Here is a 27,641-nt window from a genome sequence, read left to right on the forward strand (position 1 = left end):
CAAGTGTTCTTCCCATTTTTTAATTAGATTGTTTTTTTGATATTGAGTTGAGTGAGTTCTTTTTATATTTTGAATATTAACTCCTTATTGGATATATCATTTTCAAATATCTTCTGCCATTTAGTAAGTTGCCTTTTCGTTTTTTTTGATGGTTTCTTTTACTGTGCAAAGCTTTTTAGTTTGATACAGTTCCATTTGTTTATTTTTGCTTTTGTTGCCTTTGCCTGAGAAAACCGATCCAAAAGAATATTACAAAGACCAATGTCAAAGAAATTATTGCCTGTGTTTTCTTCAAGGAATTTTATGGTTTCAAGTTTTACACTTAAGACTTTAATCCATTTGGAGTTTATTTTTGTATGTGGTGTAAGAAAGTGGTGCAGTTTCATTCTTTTGTATGTAGCTGTCCAGTTTTCGCAATACCATTTATTAAAGTGGCTGTCTTTTCTCCAGTGTATCTTCTTGCCTCCTCTGTCATAGACTAATTGACCATATAAGTATGGATTTATTTCTGGGCTTTTTATTCTATTCCGTTGATCTGTATGTCTGTTTTGTGCCAGTACTGTACTGTTTTCATTACTGTAGCTTTGTAGTATAGTTTGAAGTCAGGGAGTGTGATACCTCCAGGGTTTGTTCTTCTTTGTCAAGATGGCTTTGGCTATTTAGGGTCTTTTGTGGTTCTATACAAATTTTGGGATTCTTTGTTCTAGTTCTGTAAAAAAATGCCATTGGTATTTTGATAAGGATTGCATTGAATCTATAGATTGCTTTGAGTGGTATGGACATTTTACAATATTAATTCTTCCAATCCATGAGCACAGTATATCTTTCCATTTGTTGATGTCATCTTCAATTTCTTTCATCAATGTCTCAGAGTTTTCAGAATACAGGTCTTTCACCTCCTTGGTTAAATTTATTTATGAGTATTTCTTCTTTTTGATGCAGTTGTAAATGGAATTGTTTCCTTAATTTCTCATTCTTATTGTTTGTTATTAGTGTATAGAAGCAGAGTTCTGTATATTAATTTTGTATCCTGAAACTTTACTGAATTCATTGTTTAGTTATAACAGTTTTTTTGCTGGATCTTTAGGGTTTTCTATATGTAGTGTCATGTCATCTGCAAATAGTGATAGTTTTACTTCTTTCTTTCCAGTTTGGTTGCCTTTTATTTCTTTTTCTTGTCTGATTGCTGTGGCTAGGGCTTCCAATACTATGTTGAATAAAAGTAGGCAGAGTGGTCATCTTTGTCTTTTTCCTGATCTTGGAGGAAAAGTTTTCAACTTTTCGCTGTTGAATATAATGTTAGCTGCAGGTTTGTGATATATGGCCTTTATTATGTTAAGATATGCTCCCTCTATACATACCTTATTGACAGTTTTTATTATAAATGGATGTTGAAATTGTCAAATGCTTTTTCTGCATCTGTTGAGATGATCATATGATTTTTATTCTTAATTTTATTAATATGATGTATCACGTTTATTTATTTGTGAATATTGAACTATCCTTGCATCTCTGGGATAAATCTCACTTGATCATGGTGTATGATCCTTTTAATGTAATGTTGAATTCAGTTTGCTAATATTTTGTTTAGGATTTTTGCATCTGTGTTCATCAGAGATATTGACCTGTCATTTTCTTTTTTCCTAATGTCTTTGTCTGGTTCAGATAAGTCTTGCCTCATAGAATAAATATGGACACATTCTTTCCTGTTTGAGTTTTGGAATAGTTTGATAAGGGTAGATATTAACTCTTTTTAAAAGTTCTCTTTGGATGATCTATCTGTTGATGTAAGTGGGGTGTTAAAGTCCCAAACTATTATTGTATTGCTGTCAATTTCCCACTTTATGTCCCTTAATATTTACTTTATGTATTTAGGTGCTTCCTTATTGGGTACATATTTACAAGTGTTACATACTTTTGTTGAATTGATTACTTTATCATTACGTAATGCCTTTCTTTATCTTTTATTACAGTCTTTGTTTTAAAGTCTATTCTGTCTGATATAAGTATTGTTACGCCAGCTTCCTTTTTATTTCCATTTACCTGGAATGTCTTTCCATCCCATCACTTTCTGTCTGTGTGTGTCTTTAGATCTGGTGTGAGGGTCTTGTAGGTAGCATATATATGGGTCTTGTTTTTTTTATCCATTCAGCGATCCTTTGTCTTTGATTGGAGCATTTAGTCCATTTACATTTAAAGTAATTGTTGATAGCTTTGTACTTTTTGCCATTTTAGTTGTTTTCTGGTTGTTTTTGTAGTTCTCGTTCCTTTCTTCTTCTCTTGCTCTCTTCCCTTGTGATTTGATAACTTTCATTTGTGTTATGTTTGTATTTCCTTACCTTTATTCCTTTGTGTGTCTATTATAGGTTTTTGTTTTGTGATTACGATGAGGTTCAGATACAATAACGTGTGTTTATAGCAGTCTGTTTTAAGTTGATGCTTGCTTAAGTTCGAGCATGTTCTAAAAGCACTACATTTTTACTTCCCCTCACTTTTAATGTTTCTGATGTCATAGTTTACATCTTTATTTTGTGTATCCCTTAACTAATTATTGTAGATATAGATGGATTTTACTACTTTGTCTTATAACCTTCAACAAGCTATATAGTTGGTTGATCCACTACCTTTTCTGTATGTTTGCCATTACTAGTGAGATTTTTTTTCTTTCATAATTTTCTTATTTCTAGTTTGGCTTTTCTTTTGTGTTTAAATAAGTCCCTTTAACATTTCTTTTAAGGCCAGTCTGTAGTGATGAGCTTCTTTAGCTTTTGCTTGTCTGGGAAACTCATTCTCTCTCCTTCAAATCTGAATGATAACCTTGCTAGGTAGAGTAATCTGGGCTTTATATTTTTTCCTTTCAGTACTTTGATTATGTTGTGCCCCTCTCTTCTGTCCTGTAAAGTTTATGCTGAAAAATCAGCTGATAGTCTTATAGGGTTTACTTGTGTATAACTAGTTGTTTTTTCTCTTGCTGATTTTAAGATTCTCTCTGTAGCTTTAACTTTTGGCATTTTAATTATAATGTTGCTTGATGTTAGTCTCTTTAGGTTCCTCTTATTTGGGACTCTCTGTGCTTCCTGGATTTGATGTCTATATCCTTCACCAGCCGTTATTTCTTCAAGTTGGTTTTCTGTCTTTTTCTTTGTCTCTTCTCCTCCTGGGACACCTAAATGCCAATGTTAGTTTGCTTGATGTTGTCCCTGAGGTCTCTTAAGCTGTTCTTTTTTTTTTTTTTTAATTCTTTTTTCTTTTTGCTATTTCTGTTGGGTAATCTCATTACCCTGTCTTCCAGATTGCTGATCCTTTTTCTGTGTCATCTAATCTGCTGTTCTTTCCCTCTGGTGTAATTTTCATTTCAGTTATTGTATTCTTCATCTCTGATTGGTTCTTTTTTATATTTTGCATCTCTTTGTTGAAGTTCTTACTGTGTTCATCCATTTTTTTTCCAAGTTTGGTGTGCATCTTTATGACCATTACTTTGAATTTTTATCAGTTACTTTACTTATCTCCGTTTTGTTTAGTTCTTTATCTGAGGTTTTGTCTTATTATTTTGTTTAGAATATGTTCCTATAGCTCATCATTTTGCCTAATCTCTGTGTTCCTATATATCAGGTAGATCAACTACATCTCCTGGTCTTGAAGGGGTGGCCTTGTGGGGCCTGGTGGTGTAATCCCCCCCTAGTCACAGGAGCCAGGTGTTCCAAGTGTGTCCCCTGTGTAGGCTTCATGTGCTCTCTTGTTGTGCTTGAGCCATGATTGATACAGGAGTGCTGATATGCAGGGCTTATCTCCTGGGGTGGTAGTTGCTTTGGAGGGGCTCTGGTGCCGGCTAGGGCCACCCACTGGGTTGGGCAGGGTAGGAGACTCTTTGTAGGGACATTGCCAAAGTATGTCCATAGGATAATGTCTGGGTGGGGTGAGTGGTGCTACTAAGGTAGATGGAGAATGTCAGAGATGATGCCTGTCAGGGTCAGGCCAGCTAGGTAGACCAAGTACAAAAAAAAAGAAAAAGCATCTGCCAGCACTTATGTTCTCAAAGAAAGTTCCAACAGATTTCTGCCCCTCTGGCACACCCTAAAATTAGTCAATGAATCTCCTTCACATATAACCCAGGCACTTTTCAAACTACTGCTTCTGCTTTGGAACTCGGGGCAAGTGAGTTTGTGTGTGTGCCTTTTAAGAGTGGAGTCTTGCTTTCCTCTGGTTCTCTGGCTCTCCTGTACTTAAGACCCACTGTTTTTCAAAGCCTGATGCAAGTTTCCTGGGCTGAGGAGCCCAATGTGGGGCTTGGGCTGCTTACTCATTTGGGAAGATCTCCACAGTTGTGATATCCTTCCCACTTGTGAGTCTCCATGCTGGGATGTCTCCACGCATACTACCCATCTTGATGTGGCTTTTTCTTTATATCTTTAGTTGTGGAAAATCTGTTCTGCTAGCCCCCCAGGTCTTTCTCAGTGATAGGTGTTCTATATGTAGTTGTAATTTTGGTGTGTCCATGGGAGGAGGTGAGCTAAGGATCTTTCTAATCTGCCATCTTGATCTAACTCTCAATATATTTTTATTTCAGAAGTTCTGATTGGTTCTTTTTCTATCACAATTTTATTTCTGGCTGCTTTGTTTCATATTTTCATATCTTTTTTTAGGAATATTATTTCCTCCTCTGTCTCTTGGTAGAGTCTTAACCTACTTATTTTAAATTCCTTTTCATATTCTCTTATTGTTTTCATTTTTTATGGAGTGGATTGCTATTCCAATTGTTAATTTTATTGGCTGTCTTTCCTAGTGTTAATTTTGGACATATGTTTTATAATTTTGAGATTGTTTTATAATAATTTTCAGGCTTATGTGGAATAAGAAGTTTTATTATATTTTATGTTTATTTACTTCCACACTAACCACTTTCTGACTCACAGTTTTGTAGTTGCCACTGTGTTTCCCCTTCCAGAACTAGGTCTTATATTGGTTCCTTGGGGCTCCTGCTCCTGTGATATTGATGATATTTTAAATCCTGTCTCTGAGCCAATGACTGGTGTTGCTAGGTCTTGGTGGTGAGACATGTGTGTATCTTCTGCCTCCCTAAGAGAATAGAGCTTTTGATAAGCACTTGCCCCATGCAACAGTTGGAAGTTGTATTTTCTGCCTCTTCTAAGTCAATGGTTTTTAGCAGGGCCTGGCCCTCATCTGCTACCTCACTTTGGAATTGTGCTGAATTCTGGGTATCCCATTGGAGCTGAACTCCAGGTTGTCTCTGCCTGCATCTAGGAGCTGGGACAGCATCCACAGCTTCAGTTCCATCACCACTCTGCATTTATTTTCTACTTCTGGTTCTTGAAGATGACTGAAAGTACATCCCTACCTTATTTATGCCTGTCTCATTCCTTAGGGAAAAGCTTTCAACCAGATATTGGTGAGAAAAAGATAGGTGCTTTGATGTTTGTTGTTCAATGTGTTATTCCTCTCAGAGATTTTTTTTTTTTTGAGGAAGATTAGCTCTGAGCTAATATCCACAGCCAATTCTCCTCTTTTTGCTGAGGAAGATTGGCCCTGAGCTAACATCTGTGCCAATCTTCCTCTATTTTATATATGGTACACTTGCCACAGCATGGCTTGATAAGCAGTGTGTGATGCACACCTGGGATCTGAACCAGTGAACCCTGGACCGTGGAAGTGGAGTGCACAAACTTAATTGCTGTGCTTCCAGGTTGGCCCCCTCTCAGAGATTTTTTCTAGAAAAATATAAATGCTAGATATGGTACTGTATGCATCAATGATGTGGTAATTGTGGACATTTTGGCTCTTTTGGCGATTCTTCATGTTTCTAAAGTTATCCCACATACTAGATAGAATTATACCTATTTATCCCTGACCTTCACTTCCTCTTTCTTACTTTTTAAAAAAATTCTTTATAGAATCCACATATATTTATAGACTCAAGGGTAGAATTTATTACTAAGCCGTTTCACGCATGCCATGGCCCTGGAATTTCCTCATTTCTTTTTTGATTGTGTTGATCAGTATGGCCTTGAGGCACTCTCCTTCCTTCTTTGTGTTCTCTTTCTTTCTATACTATTCCCACCCTCCACAAGTCTGCTGCTTGACCTGTTTCTCAGAAAACTCATTCTCTCTCTCAACTTTACATATCACCTGTTTTAAATGACTTTCAAATCCACATCTCCAACATGGAAAGAGACGACCCAAGAACAAGTGACGGATATGACAATGATTGCTTAATGCGGGCCAGGCTTAGGTACTATGCTAAATGTTTTCACACATTCATTCACTTGGTCCTGCAGAAGCACCATGAGGTGTAAGGATTGTTATTATCCATATTTTACAGATAAAAGGGCTCAAGCTTAGAGAGTTAAGTAAATAGCTGACCTAATTTGTTTGAGATCAAGGTGACTGCCAGGGCTCAGGACTCTCAGTTTTTAAAACCAAGAAAGTCCCAGGCAAGCTGGGATGAATTGGTCTCCTGAGGCCTAAGGTCTATGAATCGGAAGTGGTGAAGCCTGAGCTTGAACCCAGGCCCGCTAGAACCTAAAGTCTTTGCTCTTCACCATGATGTTACATTGTCTTGATTAGAACAAAGTAGAAAAAAAGAGACTGATTCAGAGAGGAAGTAGAAGGTAAAGATATGAAAGAATTCATGGAGGGGAAATACCATTTCCTGGAAGGAATTTTGTCAAGGGAAATTGTGCTTTGTCAGGAGTTAGGAGACCTGAATTCTGGTTCCCGTTCATTTGCAAACCCCAGTGTTGAGTTGAAGAAATCACGTCCATCCCCGTGGTTCTGTTTCCTCACCTGTAAAATGAGGGGCTAACAAGAAGACAACTCCTAAGATTGTTTCCATCTTTAAAACTGATTATTTGAAACTGTCCCTTAAATATAAACTCTCTGAAACCATTTCATAGCCCATAAATATTAACTAGTTTTTACAGGTTCATAAATCTGAAAATAGATGCCAGGATTTACAATATTTCATGATTTTGCTCAAATTTCTGGATTTAGCTCTTTAACGTGAGTATTTCCGAGCACAGTAAAATTCCATTGTAACAGTTTAACAGTTTTGGCCTTTAATTTATTTTATTTAATTTGTGGTAATTAACTTGATGATGTTTTCGTTGATGTCTTTAACTGTTTATATAATGTCCCAAACATCTCAGCAGGAACTGCTTTGTAAATCAAGTTTTGACTCTTTATTGTTATTTATAAAATGTTAATGGCTTCTGTTTAAGGCATGTGTGATTCATAGCCGAGAGAATGTACTTTTATGACAGTACTGTTTTAATCTGTGAAAAATCACAGAAAAACAAGAGTCACAACATGCCGCAATAATCATTGAAGGCGTAACACCATGCATTGTCATGGGAATCTTCATGAGATATTCTGAAAGCATTTCTGGTAGCATGTTTAAGAATAAGGCACTATTACCTATTTTTGGTCCTGCACACATGTGTTCTGATATGGTTCTAGCCAAAAGTTACCCCAAATAAAATTTATGATACAGCATAACTTCTAGTATTTTTAACATCTCATTCAAGATAAGCCTCGTTCTCCCCATTACCTCCACCACTGCCATTTCTGTCATCATCTTAAGGTTGAATTCAAAGACTGAATGGGAATTTGAGGTGAGAAAAATGTGCAATAGAGTGGGCTTTTCTGAAACCAGTTTGTGTGTGTGTGTGTGTGTGCATGCGTGTGTATGTGTGATTATCATTCATTTTAGGCAAAAGCAATTAGCTCCTTTTCTCATTTAGATAATTATGGTCTTTCTATCAAGATAACTAGGTGCATAAAATTAAACAAGCAAAGCCCATGAGCCATACTGCAAAAAATCATGATAATCATGGAAAATGTAGTAGTAGTGATATTTTTAAATAAATATTAAGAGCTCTATGAAAACTAAGCAGATTGTAATAGTTCAGAACTTCCTTAGAAGAATTCAAATCAACTGCTTTTTATGGGGCTACTTATTGCTTGGCTAGCCATGCGCTCAGCCTTATGGAAGACATAAAAGAAATGTTAAAAACGAATTCCTGCCCTAGTGGGACTTACAGTCTAGCACAGATGTTGGCTTTTAACAAAGCTCTGTGTTTCTTATTTCTTTTGAGGAAGCGTAAGAAGAGGAGAAATGAAACTACTTGTAATGATAAGGGTAGTGTTTTCAGAGTTTTAATAGGTTACTTTGAAAAACTAATAAACATTAAAATTTAGCTAAATTTAAATTGATGTATAATATATAATGTGAAAAGTGCACAATCCCTAAGTGTACAACTCAAGGAACAGTCACAAAGAGAGCATGCCTATAGAACCACCATCCGATAAATAGAGCATTGCCAGCGCCCTGGAGGCTTTCCTTGGGCCCCCCTCAGACACTTCACCCTTTCCCCAAAGGTCACCATTACCCTGTTTTCTAGTACCATTAATAAGTTTTGCCTGTTTCTGAACTTTGTATTAATGAAAACATATAGTATGTCCTCTTTATGCTGGCTTCTTTCTCTCAAGATGATGTGTGTGAGAATCAGTTCTGTCTTTGTGTATAGCAGTTCATTCTCACTGCTGTGAAACATTCAATTGAGTGAGTAAACTGCAATTTGTTTATCTCTCCTACTGTAAGTGGACATTTGGGTGGCCTTCAGTTTTTAGCAGTTATAGAATAGTGCTGCTATGATCATTCTTACATGTGTCTTTCAGTGCACATTATAAAGTGTTTCTGTTGGGATGGTGAAGCTAGGTCATAGTTAGGTATAGATTTAGGTTTTGAAGATAACTGCCAAATAGTTTTCCAAAGATTACCAATTTATACTCTGACAGGCAGTATATGAATATTCCAGTAGCTTTAGATCCTTGTCAACACTTAGTATTTTGTTGAAGCCTTTTGTTTGGATGTGTGGTACTTGTGGTTAACTTTGTATTCCCTTGAAGACCAATAAGTTTTGAGCATTTTTTCACATGCTGGTGTCCTATTTTGAAATCCCCTTTGGAAAATGTCTATTGCAATCATTTGCCTATTTTTATATTAGATTGTCTGTCTTTTTCATTGATTTGTAAAAGTTATTTATATTGTATACGTTATCTTTGTGCTTATAATTTTGGAAGATACAGGGACTAAATTTCAGTATTTCAATTCCTTCCAGTAATTGATTTCTCTTCTAAGGTATGGCTCTATCTGACATGGATTGCTTCCTTTTTCCTCCAAATTACTCCATTTAAACTATGTAGAATGATAGTCTTATCTCGCCAACTCCAGTCCGTTATCTCCTGTTGGTAATCTTTGGTTCTCAGTGGCCTTTGATGTACATGTTCATGTATTGCCAAATCCTACTTTATACATCTTTACAATCAAAACCCTAAGATAAGGTCACAGGAAAACACCATAACTTATTGACTGTGGCTCAGAAGGACTAGTTTTCTTTTACACATTGAGGCAAAAGTGAAAAATTAGTATATTTTAGCTAAAAAGAGTATTTGAAAGAATTTTAAAGTACAATGTTAGCGTCTTGTCAGTTTGACATCCCTTTTTAATGACTTAAGAACTGAAATTAATAGCTATTAAATGAAATTCATAGCTTTCTTTTGTGATTTAAAAAGTTAAATATTTTTATGTAAAACCAGCAATATTTGGGATCTCTTAATTAGTGTCAGTGACCATGCAAGCCCACAAGGAAATAGAACATCTATTTTATGCAATAATCGAATCTTACATTCAGAAGATACCTATGAAATCATCAGCTAAGCTTCTCTAATCCTGTAGCATTGGGGTTGGAATGGGTGGGAGTGATGGGGTGGTACAGGGACAGGCTCTGAGACCCTCTTCAATCAGAACAGCCAGGCTTTCATCTATTGCCCTCATTGACTTCTAAGAAACAGTCCCTTTAAACATAGATTGAAGCCGCTCTTTTAAAAATTATGTGTCTGTTTTAAATCTTGACTTATAGACAAGGAGGTGGAATTCAGTGAGGTTAAGTGATTTGGCCATGATCACATACTTTGGCAGTGGCAAAATCAGGACTGAAATCCAAGTTTGCTCTCTCTACAGTGGTCTGAAACTCTGATGTTTGTGTCAGCTGGAGCAATATCCTAATGATTCAATTATGTCTTTTTCCTTCCCACTTCCTAGCTCTGAGAAATATTAACCCTAGTTAATTAGAGAATCAGAGAGAGGTTTCTGCATCGGGAAAGGAGTGTTACTCCACGTGCTTGCCATTGTTGCACGTGTTACCCCAGGATCTCAGCTTACCTGATATTGATGGTCATGAATTCATAGAGTACCTTCTTTCCAACTCACTTTATGACTCTCTAATTTGGTTCATAATTTTAATTAGGCAATTATAAATTTTCTATTCTCCTATCGTTTGTTATCCCTTTTTACCCATTATAGATGTCTAATATTGGCCCTGTTATATTGGACCTAGTTAGGACTTGTTCTGTTTTGTTTTCTTTATCTGCTCTCCTTTCTCTTTTCTCATTCCTATTGTTTGGTGCCAGCATATCTGATGTCTCTGGTCAGAGGGACAAGGAGATTTGGCAAAAAAGAAGTCAGTCAGGAAGCAAATCTGGAAAATGACCTAAAGGCCTTTGTTGACTTGGAAGAGAAAAAGTGGAGGAGGGCTCACACTTATCAGAGAATGGAAACAGTGACAAGCACAAAACCTGAGAGGGAGGCCCTGGTGGCCAAGGGTTGAGAGGCACATGAGGTGGATTGCAGCCAGAGGCCTGACTGGAAGAGACCAAGCCTAGCTGACTTTCCTGGATATACTGCTCCTGTGTTCCAAAGAACAGAAGATAGTGGAGAGGGACAGGAGAGAGGCAAGAACTCTTAACCATGGAGGGAAGATAGTTTTTGAGATTTGCGACCAGTTAGCATTGCATACAAAAGCAAAGAGATAATAGATTTTAGAAACTGATGGGGTCTTTGAGGTCTTCTTGTCCAACAATTTTATTTTGCAAATGAGAAAAGTAAGGTGAAGAGAAGTCAAAGCAAGCCCCTTGGCTCAGTTCTGAGTGGAGCTGTGGATGCCAGTTCCATACTTTTCATCTATGTTTACTCAGTTGTGTGAGAAAGAGCCCAGGGCAAGAGGCTAGGTTTTATTCTAAAGGCAGTCAGAAGTCAAGGAAAGGAAATGATATGATCTGATACACACTTAAGAAGATGACTCCTTCTGCTATGTGGAGAATGGATTGGAATAGGGTAGGAGTGGAAATCAAGAGAGCAGTTAGGAGACTATTTCAGCATTCCAGGAATGAGATAATTATGGCTGGGAAAGGGAAGATGTGGAGAAGCAGATATATTTTGAAGTTAAAATGTAGAAGACTTGATGGATTGAATGTGGTAGGTAAAAACAGAGGAGGAGTCAAAGGTTTATGGCTTGAACAACTGTGTGGATATAGGTACAAGTTAGAACGTGGAGAAGTGGGGAGGGAGTGAACATGTGATTGAAGGTTAGGAGGGTTCAGGTGAAGGGACAGTGAGGAGAAAATCTGAGGTAGAAAATGAAGATTTGCTGTCATTCACCTCATATCAACTGCTGAAACTGCCTTTCTGGATCCCTTGACTATGACCTGTTTCCCTGAGTCCTACTGAAAACCATAGGGCAGTTCTTTGCCACCAGGTTACTTAATTATACAGGCTGGCATGATAAAGTCTTATCAGTCGTCTGCTTTGGAAGGACAAGCTAAGGAGATAAGGTAGAGAAATACTGTTTCCACTTCTGTTTGCCTCTTATCCATATAATGGAAATAGAAATCCTTAGTGTTCCTGTAACCCGATTAAGGAGAACCTTAAGTTGCATCTACTGGAGGAGAAAGGGTGAAAGAATTTTTTCACAAATATGCCCAAGGAGACATTAGAGGGGCATCCCTGTCTAGCATGCTGTTGCCATAATTACTCATTCTACAAATATTTTCTGAAATCTTTCTACATGCTAGATCCCCTTCAAGACATTGGAAATATAGCAGGGAAGAAAACAATGTCCTTGCCTTTATGGAGGTTACATCCTAGAACACTGGTTAAATCAGTACACTGTTCAAAAATTTTCAATGATTTGTTGCCCATTTCAGCAGCATAAAATCCAACCCTCTGCTTAAATCAGACAGAGTCACTACTTGCTGTCCCCCAAACCACGTGTGTTCTCACCTCTTTGTGTTTGCTTGTGCTGTTTCCCTCACCTGCTTCCTTCTCTGTTCCTCTCAAGTCAGCCACTCTGACCCACTTGGGACTGATATTCAGTACCATAGGGGTTTGCTGGCCAGCATCCAGTTCTAACTACTTGATGCCTGTGCTGAACCAGTTATTCAAAATTTCGCTATTACCCCTGCACCCACCCTTCCAGGTGTAGCTGTGTCTCTCTTGAACCCATTTGTAGGTTGCTTTCTCAGCACTGAGTGATCTCATCTTCGTTTGAACTCATGGCACTCATAGGTTTATATTATTTCACAAAGCTCGCAGACTTTCTTGTGACATCTGGCATACGCTTGTTTGCATTTTATTTTAAAAATTTGGCAACGCTTTTGCCTTTTCTTCCAGAATAGATCGCATGCCCCTTGCACGACTCAGACACTAGATATGCACTTATTAATTGATCAGTGCATGAGAAGGGACTCAGCATCTCCTGACTGTCTGCTGCGGAGGAACCTTATCTGCTCTTATGCTGTGTCAGTGTGCTCATCTTTAAGCAATCCCATCCTCCAGGGCCTTCTTCCACCCCCTGCTCCTGTCTCAGAGCCATCCCTTAGCACCTCGGGTTTGTGGGGGCATTACCATGCCAGCACCCCTTAGGATGCTTGGCTAGTTTTTCACAATAAAAGGACAGTGGGATGTCCTGCTTGCCAGCCAATTTAATGCAGGCTGACACTCCTGGCACACTGAATTAAGGTGGAGGAGCCAACCGCCCCAGAGAAGAGTCCATTTTTATGGAGATTAAAACAAGAAAATGACAGAGCGCAAAACACCTTTATTTTCTTCTTATGTTGAAATGGAAAGAAGACAGTAAATAAGCCAGACCAGAAGATAAGTTCTGATTGTTAATTGCTAAGGGAGGTACAGTGTTTTAATTTATCCCAGTTCATTTGTAGAACTAGGCAGACGAGGTACATGTTCTGTGCTCTTGCTCATGGTATAATGCTGACAATTTGAGAATTAATCGTTTTTTGGGTGTTCCAGATTTGTTATTTTAAAACTGCAACTGCGATAGTGTTTTTTTCCCCCTCTGAGTAGAAGCTGAGGAAAAGCGTTGTACCCTTTTTATCTAAGAGCATGTGGCTACAGAGTCATGACTTCCATAGGGCAAAGCTGCCTTATGGATTTACTCAAATAATCCTCAAATTGTTTAAAGCAGGTCTTGAATACTTCATCACAGTTTGATAGTCTAGTCAGCTAACTGAACAACTATACTTAGAGTTTTAGTACAAGAGGCTCCTTGGGGCTCTGTAAAGCGTTTAATATTCCTGTTTCTAATTATAAAGCTGTGTAAACATGCAGTAGTATACATTGGTGTAACTGATTCCCTGGCTGTAGGGGCAACATTTGATTCATTTTGGATAATCCTTTGGATAATGATAATTTCAAATGTAGGAGGAAGGGCTTAGCTCAATCAACCCATAAATCAGCCTTTCATTGAGCACTTCCAGAATGCCGTGTACTGAGCTGGGAACCATGGAAGTTGAAATGTAAGGCAGGGGTTCACTCCTCCAACTGAACATTTAAATCTTTTGGGAAAGTTTAAAAAATGCAAATGCCTGGACACCACTCTAAACTTTAACCCCCTTCCTCTTCAGGCAATTCTAATAGCCATCCAGGGTTGGAGACCAATGGTATAAAGTATAGTTTAGTTTTCAAGGCACTTAGAGTCTAATTGGGAATATAGGACTTCTATTTATATCTATTATTTTATCTTTTTAGCCACTTAAACAGAGCATATGATAAGTTTCAAGTGAGAGCATATACAACATAACTACTGTGTTAAAGGGAGGAGGAGATCACTGGAGGCTGGGGGTGATCATGAAGGAGGTAGGATTTGAACATATGCTTTAAGAATGGGTAGGATATAAATAAACATAGTTGTGAGAACAGGGCATTCTGAGTAGAAGACGAGCATAAACCTAAGCTCAAGTGAGTAAGCTCAAGGCAAGAGTGTGTAAGCCATGTGCCAGGTATTAATTGGATATTAGTTGGAAAATAGTGAGAAATCAGAAGGGCCTGCATAGAGACTTGGGCCCAAAGATCTGGATCTGAATTCTGTACATTCCACTAAATAACTGCTTACATTAATAAGTTATTTCACTTCTCTGAGCTCCAGTTTCCACATCTGCCAAAGGTAGGACAATAGTTTCTATCAGGTTTTTTGGAACTGGTAAGGTAATATGTATACAAGCACTTGATAAACCACAGAGCCCTCCTCATTGCTAGCTATTGTTATTCTTGTGTTTTGGAGGGGAAGGCAGTGAAGCTTTTAGAGCCAGAGGAGTGATGTATAAAAGTGTTGATCATTCATCTTGTTTCTTCATGAGTGAGTGAAAGAAATAGCTGAAAATAAATATTCATCATCACCATTTACTTAATGTGATTGTGTTTAGTGACTTGGAGTCCAATCTTCAAAAAAGGAAGATCACCTTAACTGCCCATCATGGCTGCTGCAGGGGCTCTGCCTGGTAAAGCAGAATGTGAGTATCTACACTTATGTAATAACTCAATGCACAATACAGGACACTCCAACAGCTTTAAGGAAACTTTTCTATTAATTATTAACCCTCAGAGTGCTAAATTTATTGGCATACCTTGTAAGAATTCATCTCATTCCCTTTATTTTAATATAACCAACTTTGGAGAGATCTATGGCAACTTTTAACTTAGTGTGCTATTCAATATGGTATCCACTAACCACGTATGGCTATTCAGTGCTCGAAATGTGGCTAGGGAAACTAAAGAACTGAATATTTAATTTTAATTTCAATATAAGAGCTGATAATTCAGTTATTGGAAAACTTTTAATCATGTTTGGAGCAACTTGGGTATGTGAATCTACTTTTTCAAGCAGACATTTTGCAAAATCTAAATACAGATCAAGTATTTCTGATAAAAATGTAGCATCTGAATTGAGATGCAAAATACATACAGGATTTTGAAGACAGAACAAAAAAGAATATAAAGTATTTCATTAATTTTTAATATCGATTAATGTTGAACTGATAATATTTGGATATATTTTTGTTTAAATAAAATATTCTATAGTAATTAATTATTGTGTTATTAAAATTAATTTCACCTCTTTCACTTTCAGAAGTGTGACTACTAGAAAATTTTGAATTAAATATGCAGCTCACATTATATTTCTCTTAGAGCTGATCTGCATTTGGCAACACTACAAATAATCTTAAATTTAGGTTTAGGTAGTATAATATAGTGCTGCGTATAGAGCTGGGATTATTAAGATTTCCAGTTCTGCTACACACCCTTGGCTCTTGTGACCCAAGGTAGTAAATGATAGGCCAGCTGGCTTTTGTCCTGGGCTAAAACTAGCGCACTGTGTGGATCACTTTAACTGTTTTTCTATTTGGATAATACAGCACGTTTTTCAAGATGGAAAGGGCAGAAAGGGAGGAAGATCCAGGAAGTGGAGGAGGAAGAATGTTCTCTAGTTTTTTGCCTTTGGGTTGTGTCCACAATTACTTAAATTATATTCGAGTCTTGATACTATGAACTTGGAATTCCCCTATATCTCCTTGGCAACCTAACCTACTCTGAGAAATATTAATGTAGAGAGATTTTTTTGTTGGAGAGTACATTGTAAAATCTTCCTGAAGGATGTAGGAAACCTATTAGTCATTTGTTGTTGGCAAAGAGGGTAAGACACTTTGCTAAAGGAGGGATAAAGAAAGGAGGGAAGTGAGGAAAAGTGTGTCTATAAGAGAAAACTCAACAGAATGCTTTTAAGTTGGAACTGAAGAGTTGGGTCTTAATGCAGGATGTGTGTTGGAAAAAAATTGTTGAATATAGGTTTTAGGAGATGATAGCATGTGCCACTTGAAATTTGGGTTTTACTTGGTTTTTAAATTCTTTTTGAAAAGAAATTAGAAATAAATTATGTTTTCTTCACTTATATGTAATGGAATTGAATGTAAACTATTTTATTTGAGGTTTCCCTTTAAAGAACTTCTATTCACTTTCTAGCATTCACAGCAATTTGCCCTAGAACTAATCAAGTGATCTTAGTCCCAGCTTCCCTCTCCTGCTTCTCCTCTCTAGGCTTTTCCCCTCTCCTAACCCTTCCCTTCATCTGAACTTGCTTTTAAAAGATCTTTCTGCACACGCACTAATATTCAAATCTTTATTTTTTACTTGTCTGGTGTGTGTTTGTTATTTTGAGCCAAGGAATTTTTTCCTACAAAATAAAACTTAGGAAGAGCTGAAGTATGTAAAACAGATAAGGTCTGAGTTGCTCTGATTGAAAGAAGAAAGAACCCCCAAGGCACGTGAAATTGATGAAGCACAATTTTAAAACCACTGCCATAGTCTGGATTTGATTCACTCTGTTATTTCTCTTGGGATATTTCTGTTTCAAATCTTATCTCTAATAATACAATGTTAAGTCCTCTATCTTTAAAGGGAAATTCATACATTAGTGAGCTGGCAGTAGGGGGTGTTGGTGATTTATGTTGGCCTCTACCACAGCACGTATCTCACTGAATGATGTGGCATTTATTGACAATTTTTTCTGGTATTAGGCTCTAACCACCTGGAAGGCAGGGATACAGAGTGTCTTATTTATTTCAGCACATTTAGCACCAAAATAGCAATCTGGGACTTAGTAGGTGCTTAACGAACATATGCTGAACTGAGTCTCATTGAGACTGAGGTAAGGCTTCCCTAACACCTCTGAAATCAAACACACAGTTAGGTGCCTAAACTTCGACTATATAGGCAAGGAAGGCCTTAGCCAGGTGGCTGTACATCTTTGTTCAGGATATCTTAGTAAATTTTTGTGAAGTCTCTGAAGAATGCAGCCTGTTACAGGAAGGATGGAAACCCTCCGAGTAAGGCCAGTTATTTTTGTTATGGTTATAAAAAACATTTGTTAGTCCCTGCATCTTTTTGGACACAGAAAAGATTTGCTCAGTGATTACAATCAAGAGAAGGCCAATGGCTGGTGATGTGTCACAGTTCCTGTCTTCTGGTTTCTTCACTTCAGAGGTTTGCTAGAGCAATTATACAGACCCTATAAAGCATTAAGAGAAATCAATCATAATAGCATTAAACTGGTGATCTGTGAAGACTGAGTTTTTAAAAAATATATAAAATAAATGTAAGAAAATACTTTAGGCTAGCCAAATCATTTGGCATTAGAGATTCATTTCCTTTCCCCAGGGAAATGTTAGTATTTGCACTCATGTTTTAGATAAGTTTAATACGACTATTTCAACCTCTTCATGAACTTTACCATAAAAAATTTGTTATTGCTTATAATGTTTTTTTTATTGCTTTTTGGGGATTTAGTAACTTGGAGAATCCAAAATATGAAGAGATTTTATTATTTGCAAATGTATTAATTAATTAGTTTTGGATAAAAAGAACTATAATAAGACCAGATTCATTCAAACTAATTTAGAAAGTTGAAATTTATCTTTGTGCTATTGAAAAAATGAGGATTGACTAATGAAATTAATTATATACACACTCTTGGGGAATAATTTAGCCCAATAATAATAATAACTACAGTAATAATAATTGCTCACATTTATGGAAGGCTTATTATGTGCCAGGCGCTATGCTCAGTGCTTTGTGGCCAAGTCCAACTGAATCCTCACAACAACTCTGTGTGAGATATATTATTATTACTATCCTCATTTTACAAATGAGAAAACTAAGGCTTTAGACAATAAAATAAGGTTCAGGAATTCAAGACCAAAGACTATGACTCAGGAATGAGAGCTATGGGTATGTATTTGCAAATAAACAAAGCCTTAATTATAAGTTTTTTTTAACAGAGAAGGAGCAGACCTTGACAACTTCCTCTTAATAATTGAATTTATAATGTGCACTTGGATGTATAAAAGCTGATGCTTATGTACTTACCCCATTGTGAACAAAGAAACAGAAGCCTCAAAGATTATTAACTGGATGGATTCTTAACGTCAAAGTTGTTTAATTTCTTATAATTTTAGACTGAGTTTGTTGAATATATACATATCCTTGGAAATTATAAAAATAAGAAACACGCTCTAGCTTTGCCTTTTCTAAGGCATTGAGATATGAGTCATCTTATGCTACTTTGAGAATTTAACTCTTTGGTTCAAAGACTAATTTTTAGTTCCAGGAGAACATCAGAACAGCTGCCTCAGCATCTTAAATGACAATGAGGGTTCAGGATTTCAGACTTGGAGTTGATGTGTTGACATGCCTTCAGTGGAGCCATTTCAGAATCTGTGCAAAATTGTTCTCTTCTGGTGATGGCTGCCTTTCTCTGCCCCTTTAATAACAATCCCAAGGCTTTGCTCTGTTCAAGAATCTCATGGCTTGACTGTGTGGGCTCACTGTGGCAGTACCTTGGTAAGTCGAAACCTACTGTACTTGCCAGCTCCCCGAGCTCTAGGGGTGCCAGAGTGGACATAAGCTCCTCCACAGTTCACAGGCAGCAGATGGCTCTTGGGGATGGGGAAAATCAGACATACTGGTCAACAAGGAGCCCAGGTAGGAAGAAAATGCTACTTTGCGAATTTAACTCCTCTGTCAAAGGCTAATTTTTAGTTATGAAGGGGAAAATCAGAACAGCTCTATCAGTACATTAAATTACAATAAAGTTGCAGAATTGCTGTCTTGAAATGAAAGTGTTCTAGTCCGTTCAGGCTGCTATAACAAAATATCATAACATGGGTGGCTTATAAACAACAGAAATTTAATCCTTACAGTTCTGGAGCCTGGGAAGCCCTAGATCATGGTACTGGCAGATTTGGTGTCTGGTGAGGGCCCGCTTCCTCACTGGTGGACGTCTTCTCACTGTAGGCTCACATGGTGGAAGAGGCTACCCAGCTTTCTGGGGTCCTTTTTATAAGGGCACTAATCTCAATCACGAGGGTGCCACTCTCATGACCTAATCACCTTCCATAGGGCCCACCTCCCAATACCATCACACTGGGCGTTGGGTTTCAACAAATGAATCTTGGAGGGGACACATATATTCAGTTTGTAGCAGAAAGTGTTGATGAAATTCGAATATTTCACTAGAGTGACCAGGAAAACCTCAGAGGAGTGTCTGGGACTCACAAGGTATTCATGGCATCAAGAAAAGCAGCAGATATATATAGAAAAAAGCAGGGACCAATTCAGGAGACCAGTGCCTGTGCAGACTCCCAGAATGACTGACTTTAGAGGGCACTCAGGCCCTCTGCATCTTGGAGCTTAGCCTGTAAACAAAGACTAGATCATCTCTAAGGTCTTGTTTGGAATGAAGATGTGATGGTTTGTGTAAAGCTACATTTTCACCAAAAACCAGTGATTTAATTGTTTCACATATTAATAAATTATACTCTTTGTCATATGTCTGACACAAGGCAATATTGTAATTATAAGTAATAATAAGGGAGGTTTGATTAGTCAGAAGGAGGGGACTAAGGGAAGAAAGATTGTCATGAGAGGAGGAAAAAGAGGACAAGTTGTGGAGTCACACCTCAGAACAGCTCACTACCTTTCCTCTGGGTAGAAGCCTCCTCAAAGTAGATTTAGGATTTAGTTGAAACTTGATGAAACAGACAATTTTAATTCCTGAACATGTTATGGCTTTGAACGGTGAAATTTATATGAACGATTTTATCATTGACGTGTGACTTTGAGATCTATCTGTACAAAGAATATATACACTTCTCCAGAAGTATATGTATGAAGTCTTGACAACTATTTTTTATTGGAAAAAAGAAAAAAAATGCACCAATCAGTATCCTTAGAAATATGTAGACAGCCCTGAATGTAGGGGAAATACAGTGGCAATGTGGGAGCACAGGGAGATTTGAGAGATTTGAGTTTGGTAATAACTTAGCATTTTCCATAGATAAGAGTGGAAGGAAGGACAGAGCTAGAGAGCAAGGGGAGATGTTGTTCTTTCTAAGATAACTACAGAGTGACAATTACAATTGCCAGTGGTGGAACACCTTAGTAGATTCTTCTTCTTCTAACCTAGCACTTTTACGGTAGGCTAGAGTCCAGTCATTCTTGTCTTTCATTTCATTGCCCCAAAGTAAGAGTTGCTTGTGGCCCATGAGTCCACATGGGAAAAAGCAAGGAGAAGTTTTGTGAAGGAATGAAGAGAGAGTTTGCTCCCAATATTTTATTATGAAATTTTCAAACATATGGCAACCTTGAAGGAATTTTAAATTAACTCGCATAGACTCGCCTCCCACTTCTTATCATTAATATTTTACTGTATTTGATTTATCACATGTCCATCCATCAATCAACATGCATTCATTAGTCAGAATTCAATATTTGTTTATAGTTTTTCTTCCTTTGGTGTAAAGCGTACTACCATGAAATGCAGAAATCTTAGGTGTATATTCACTGAGTTATGATAATCACATATGCTTGGGTAACCCACTGCGTATCAAGATACAGAACATTACCATCACTCCAAAAATTTCCTTCGTGTCCCTTCTCAGTCAATTTATGCCACTCCCTACCAAAAGAATCACTGTTCTGTTTTTCTTTTTCTCCCATATGTTAGCTTTGTTTGTGCTAGAAATTCATGTAAGTGGAACCACACAGTATGTGCTTTTTTGTGTAAGCATGCTTACTTGGCATAAAGTTTTTGAGAATCATCCATGTTGTTGTGTGTGCCAGTATTTTGATTCTTTTTTCTTGGTGAATTGTATTTCATTGTATGAGTATACCACAGTTTGTTTACTATTCTCTTGTTAATATACATCTGTGCTGTTTCTGGTTTGGAACTATTGTGGTTAAAACTGCTATGAACATTTTTGTATAAGTCTTTTGTGAATATATGTTTCATTCTCTTTGGTAAATACCTAGAAGTGGAATTGCTGGGTCACGGGATAAGTGTATATTAAGTTTTGTAAGAAATTGCCATATCTTTTCCAAACTGATAATCCTATTTTACATTTTCATCAACAACATATGAAGGTTTCTGCAGTTTCATGACCTCACCAACATTGGTTGTTACCAGTCTTTTTAATTTTAGGCAATCTGTTGGGTATGTGGTGGTATTTGCTATGGTCTGAATATTTGTGTTCCCCCAAAATTCATATGTTGAAATCCTAACCCCAAAGGTGATGGTGTTAGGAGGTGGGGCCTTTAGGAGGTGACTAAGTCATGAGGGTGGAGCCCTCATGAATAGGATTAGTGTTCTTATGAAAGAGACCCCAGAGAGCTCTCTAGTCCCTTCCCACCATGTGAGGATACAGCTGGACATCTGTGACCTGGAAAAGGGCTCTCACCTGACCATACTGGCATGCTGATCTTGGACTTTCAGCCTCCAGAACTGTGAGAAATACCTTTATGGTTTGTAAGCTACCTAGACTGTCGTATTTTGTTATAGCAGCCCAAATGGACTAAGACTGTATCTTGTCATGGTTTTGATTTGCATGAAGATGGAGTTTTTAATTGCTTAAAATTGTAGAGGTTAAAAAGAAGAGAGAGAAAATCTTGATCCTAAGAGTACTAAAGGAGGTAGAGTAATAGAAATGGGGAGCACACTGGCCAGACTGAAAAGCTAATTTGAATAGGTAATATATTTAAATTTTACTGAATCCAGGTTAAGAGGAGGAAGCCAAGAAACACTTATAAATATCAGAATCAGCTAATAATAAAGGAAATATATAAGGAGGAAATCTCAGACAAAACTAAATGAGAATGATGTATTCTCTGTACATAGTATAGAATTCTGTACATAGCTCTGGATAAAAAGAATAAATTAAAAACCTTAGGAAAATATGAATGAGATAAGTTATCATTATAATGTTGTCCATCTGTAGGTTTGTATATTTTTTTCAATGCTGTTTTTTATCCAATGCCATTAATAAACTTACTGAGTTTTATTTTGCAGTTATAATCTTATCAACAAATTGTAAGGTAAATATTCTTGAAGAAATGTACAGCTAAATGGATTAGTCATCAGGAAGAGAAAACACAGATAGACTTGTTAGTAATTTTTGTGTTCAAATCATGTTGTTAGTAATTTTTGTGTTCAAATCATGTTGTATCTTCTGTATAGTAACATTTAAAGAACTTTTAGAACTGAAGGGATTTCAATTTTGTGTTTTCTTTGGTCTCCCTGGACTTTAAAAATTTAGGATAATCTACTTTTTTACTCTGACCATTGTAAACTAATGTTTTTTATTTTATTTATTTATATATTCATTCATTTATTTATTGTTTGCTGAGGAAAATTCGCCCTGAACTGACATCTGTTGCCAATCTTCCTCTTTTTTTTTGAATGTGAGCCACCACCACAGCATGGCCACTGACAGACGAGTGGCATAGGTCTGTGCCTGGGAATTGACCCTGGGCCACTGAAGTGAAGTACACCGAACTTACCCACTAGATTACTGGGGCTGGCCCTAAACTGATGTTTTTTAAAGGAGCATTACATTAACTTCTTTTGCATCCACTTATACTGTCTACTTATAAAATTCACTTTTTATAAAATTCTGCAAGAGTCATAACTGCCTCCAAATTGTAATTTCATAGTTTTGCCATTTTTGATTAAGAAAGTACATTAACTACATTAAAAAAATAAAATATATCTGTTTCTATTTTAGGTCCTATGTTAGAGATCACCAAGCAAGATTTTTTTGAAGAAGCACAAGCTCTCATTGCACATCATAAGAAAATAAATGAGGTTAATGCTTTGCATTTAGCTAACATTATATTTTTCAGGAAACTGATAACTATTTTTGTATACTACAGTTGTTGTTCCAAATGATTGCATGAACCCTAATAGGTCCTGAGTAGAAGAGAAAATGAAATCCTTACTAGCCTTAAAAGTTGATTTCAGATTGCGTTTAAAAATAAGATTTTTCAACTGTACAGATTATTTACTTACATATGTATTTAATTTGCACATTTAATCCAATTTTAATATTTTCTTTTGATGAATTATAACAGAAGTACTTGGATTAAATATCTCAAGTAAATATCCCTCTTTAGACACGATTAGACAAAGCTAAACTAGAAAATGTACCGTGAGAGGCATCTCTCCTCTGGCCCCAGCATCACCCGCTTACCTGAATGTTCTTCCATATCTGCTTTGCATTAGAACTGTTTACCAGTCTGATAGCTCTGTGAGGGCTGCCACTATCTGTTTTGAATGTTGTATCTCCAGCAATAAGCATTGTGCGTGGTTCAATAAATAGTTGCTGAATGGCATATGGAAGACGGAAGGTGAGAAGGAGTGAAAGGGAAAGGGACAGCAAAGAGATAGGAGAGTCAGTCCAGGGTGAAATTTCAGAGGAGAGCATCTGTAGAGGAGATGGGAAATTTGGGGGACGAGCAGCCGTTGTGACAAATGGGCCTTCAGGGAGACAGGTGGGAGAAGAGAATTTTAGGATGGTTTACTGTGTGCCACACTATCCTATGCCCTTTCGAATACTTTTTTAAAAAAATAGAATTTTAAATAAAGATTTTAAATATTTTTCCATGCTTACTGTGGGAAGGGGGGATTATAATTTTTACATTTGTTTCTTTTGAATGGTCCTCTGTGCTGAGATTGGCCATATGTGATTTTAATCTTGTAATCAATATTGTTAGCATTGCTTAAATTTTCTCCTCTAACCAATTAAAAATTCTTTTAAGTTGTATTGATTTCACTAGTAGACACATGGGATAAAAACTTCACAGTCTTTATAGTTAGATAGATGTGCCTTACAACCTGACCTGTTTTAAAAATTTTATGCAATAATATAAACATAATATTCTCATCTTTGGTTGCTTGGCAAAATGTGATACTAGCATCCTAAAACCTCCTTTTTGGCATCTCGAGTTGGCAACAAGTTGAATTTGTCTAAACCTTTTTTTTGGAGGTGGGGATAGAGGGCGGTATAGCTCTTTCTATGGGCCAGAGAATGACTAGACTAGAACCATTATAATTGTTTGGATAATTATGTATCAGAGACCTAGGATTGTATTATTTTTCTATTGCTCAAAGTCATCAAAATTAAGAAGCAATTAAGTGATGGAAAGGATCTGAAACGCATATCCGATTATTAATATGTGTTTCATAAGAACCCTGCTCCATGGGTGAGCAGTTACTTTCAGTTGAACAGAGTGAGGGATTTGGGGTGTTAGCATTTTATGGACATTTGAAAATTCTTCAAAGATGATTGAAAAAATTAAATAATAATTTAGTTAAATTTAAATAAATATATAATAATTTAAGTAATATAATAAATAATAAAATAATTTAAATAATATAATAATACTTTAAAATAATTAAATTCTTATATGGCTGTTTGGAAACTTCTATTTTAAGTTGGACTTTAAAGTTCTATTTGAAAATAGCACATTTGAGGAGAAAAATTTTAAAATGTACATTTTTTTGAAGTGGAGTGTAACCCTCATGCTTGTTAAGGGCTTTTGGAGACCTACGAGGCTAACATCTGCTTTATCTGATTACTGTCATGTGCTTTATAGTAAATGTCTTGTAAAGTACTTTGTAAAATGTATGTAGTGGATATAATTTTAATAATTTATTATATAATTTTATTATACAATTAATGTTAAAAGTAAATTTCATTAAATTTATTTTTGTTTTATTCGTAGAATAAAGTTCAAGGTACTTCTATAAATGTTTTCAGAAATAAACATCAAAAACCAAAATCTGGCAAATTCATACCTTTGGAGATTAAAAAAAAGGAAACATTTGATGTGGTCGAAAAACTTCAGAGGGCACACAAAAGTATTTGTTTTCCCAAAGATCTTTCCAAAAGTGAACATTTGGAGGAGCCCCCACGCCAGCCTTCTCTCAAGGAGCCACGCATTTTTAATGTAAAAGAAAAATACAAGAAACCTGTAGATCTAATTGCAAAAGGTAAGTTTTTGGTGGAACAAAGAAGTTCAGCAAACCAACAGGCCAAACTCTTTGCTTCTGGTATGCTTGTAATGGAACTTCCTTGTTCAAACAAAACCCCACACTTTAAATTTTAGCAATGAAAGGTAGGAGGCATGATTAATAGAGCTGCTAAACTCTAGGGGCCACTGGAAATTGAGAAGAGAGCATCCTAATGAGAAGGAAGAATTTAAAGGAACAAAACTGGTTAGCCATATCTTCCAAAAGAGTGATATTCCTTCTATATACAAGTCCTCAGAGACTGTTTAGTTCACCGTTAACTAAAGCAGTCAGAGGTTTATGGCCCTGAGTGCTGTTCTTGAGCAGATAGGTAGGGTAGACAAGCTATTTGTGAGTGTGTACCTTCAAAAACCTATAAGGATTTTTGGAAAGTATTGAGTTTTCCTTTAAGACAAATTGTAGTAAAGGTATATTCTCTATAAATAACTCTATAAGGAACTTGGTAAGGTGGAACCTGGACATCTATTTAAGCAAAGTAATATTGTTTTCCTTACACTAATGGCTAGACTAAATGACCTCATAAAACACATTTCTAGTCATAGCTTTCATAACTTTATATACATTTTTCCTCTTTTGTTACTGCTGATTATGTTATGCATTCATCTGAATTTTTTTTCATCCAATGAGTGCCTGTTCTGTGCCAGCCACTATGTTAGGAGCTGGAGAAACAAAGATGAAAAGGCTCACAGAGTAATGGTGGGGATAAACATCTGGGTAATTTCTTATTATACAATTTGACCATTGCTGTAATAGAGGTAAGAGCAAAGCATTATGGTAACACCGAGGAGTAACCAACCAAGTGCCAGATGAAAATTTCTCAGAAGAGATCTCATTAGAATTGGGTTTTAAGGATAAGTTTGTTAAAGATAGGGTGGGAATAGGAGAGGCCATTTTGAGGAGTGGGAGCAAACTATTAAAGCTCTGAAGGATGAAAGAATGTGATATGTTTTGGGAAAGGAGAGATGTGGTAAGAAATGAAGTTGGGAAGATGGGTGAGGCTAGCTTTTGAAGGGAATATAATAGCAGGCCTAAGGTTTGAACCTGTGTGTAATGGAAAGTCAATGGTGATTTTAAAAGTAGGGGTAGGGAATGACCAGATATTTCTGTTAGAAAAACAAAATTGGCAGCAGTGGCTGTGGAGAGAATGGTGGCAGAGAGAGAAGTGAGGAGGCTGCCTAGGAAAGACATGGCCCATGTAAGAGATGGCAGGGACCTAAATTCAGGCAGTAGTGAAGCCTGAAGTGTGGAGAAAAGATGTTAGAGCAATGTTTCTCAAAGTGTAGTCTTCAGAAGACCAGTCCTGAGTGATTCACCTTGACAAAAGGGTTCTTTGGTTAGATAAGTTTGAAAAAATGCATTCACTTCTTGGAGATTCATATTGAGCATTAATATATTGAAAGCTCTAAGAAATACTGCAGAAAAGAAATCTGTTTACTTTTTTTAACCTGGCTATCACCAATTCATTTGACCAAAGAATTACTAAAGAAAGATACTGGGGTTCCTAGACTGGAAAATGACAGACATCGTTACATTGTGATAGAAATTCAGAGGGAGGAGCAGATTTTGGGCAAGTGGAGAAAGGGATGGGGAAGATAATGAATTCCATTTTAGACCTGTTAAGTAGACACGTATATGGAAGTAACGGTTAGGAAGTTGGAAATGGAGATCTGGCACTTGAGAGAGAGAGGTGAAGATTGAAGATTGTTGTTGGGGGTCACTGCCATACTGAAATTGTGGGGTTCATGCATTTGTTCAACCAACATTTATTTATTATGTGAGATATGTAGAGATGAAAGATAGGCTATTTGTCCTCAAGAAGTTCAAATGTGATGTATGTAATTTTGTGTGGTTGGAAGAAGGAACATAAATAGATGATTATAATATAGTGTGACTGCTACTGTAATAAAAATGATCTCTACTGCTTTGAAATCAATAGGAAGGATACCTAATTCAGATTTAGGAATCAGGAATGGAATCCCAGGAGATTTAAAGTCTTTGGTAAATTTTGAAGAATGAGTATTAACTCAAGAAAGAAGAAAAGTCCTATCTAGTCAGATCAGAGGGCCTACCATCTACATGATAATGGGTCTACATATATAATGTATCTCCATGATAATGGATATCTGAGAAAGTGATGATGATGTATTTGAGGGAACTGAAGTGATTTTACATAACTGAAACATGAAGATTGAGGAGTAATTAGAGAGGAGACTAGATATGGAAGAACATTGAATTTAACCTAAAAGTACGGAGAACTATCCAGATGTTTTAAAGAAAAGTTGCAGCGATCACATTTGCATTTTAGAACATTTATTGACAGCAGAGATGAGGTATGATGAATTCTGGAGCCACAGAGACCAATGAGGAGACAGTAATTCACATAAGAAAGGATGACTTGAATTAAGGTAGTGGCACTGGGGATAAAACTGAGGGGAGAGACTTTAGAGATATTTGAGAAGTAGAGTTATCTAGATTTGATCAACAATAAGGTGAAGCATAAGACACAGGGAAGAGCTGTGGAATTCATTGGTTTATGGTTTGTACTAGGTGGCAGCACAGAAACAGACAAAGCAA

At 36.7% G+C, this 27,641-nt stretch overlaps 1 protein-coding gene across 5 annotated transcripts in view; it reads left to right on the top strand.

Moving 5' to 3' along the window:
• The window catches only part of IQCM (IQ motif containing M), a 417,332-nt gene that overhangs the window by 61,585 nt on the left and 328,106 nt on the right, over positions 1 to 27,641 (top strand). For all 5 annotated transcript variants that reach the window (XM_070611629.1, XM_070611626.1, XM_070611625.1 and 2 more), the window contains 3 exons: positions 14,575 to 14,661; positions 22,762 to 22,841; positions 24,761 to 25,028. In XM_070611629.1, the coding sequence (XP_070467730.1) occupies positions 14,625 to 14,661; positions 22,762 to 22,841; positions 24,761 to 25,028 (385 nt within the window). In that variant the 5' untranslated portion in view covers positions 14,575 to 14,624. The remainder of the gene's footprint in view (positions 1 to 14,574; positions 14,662 to 22,761; positions 22,842 to 24,760; positions 25,029 to 27,641) is intronic.

The sequence above is a fragment of the Equus przewalskii genome, chromosome 2, assembly GCF_037783145.1.
Source record: "Equus przewalskii isolate Varuska chromosome 2, EquPr2, whole genome shotgun sequence".
NCBI classification, from domain to species: Eukaryota; Metazoa; Chordata; class Mammalia; order Perissodactyla; family Equidae; genus Equus; species Equus przewalskii.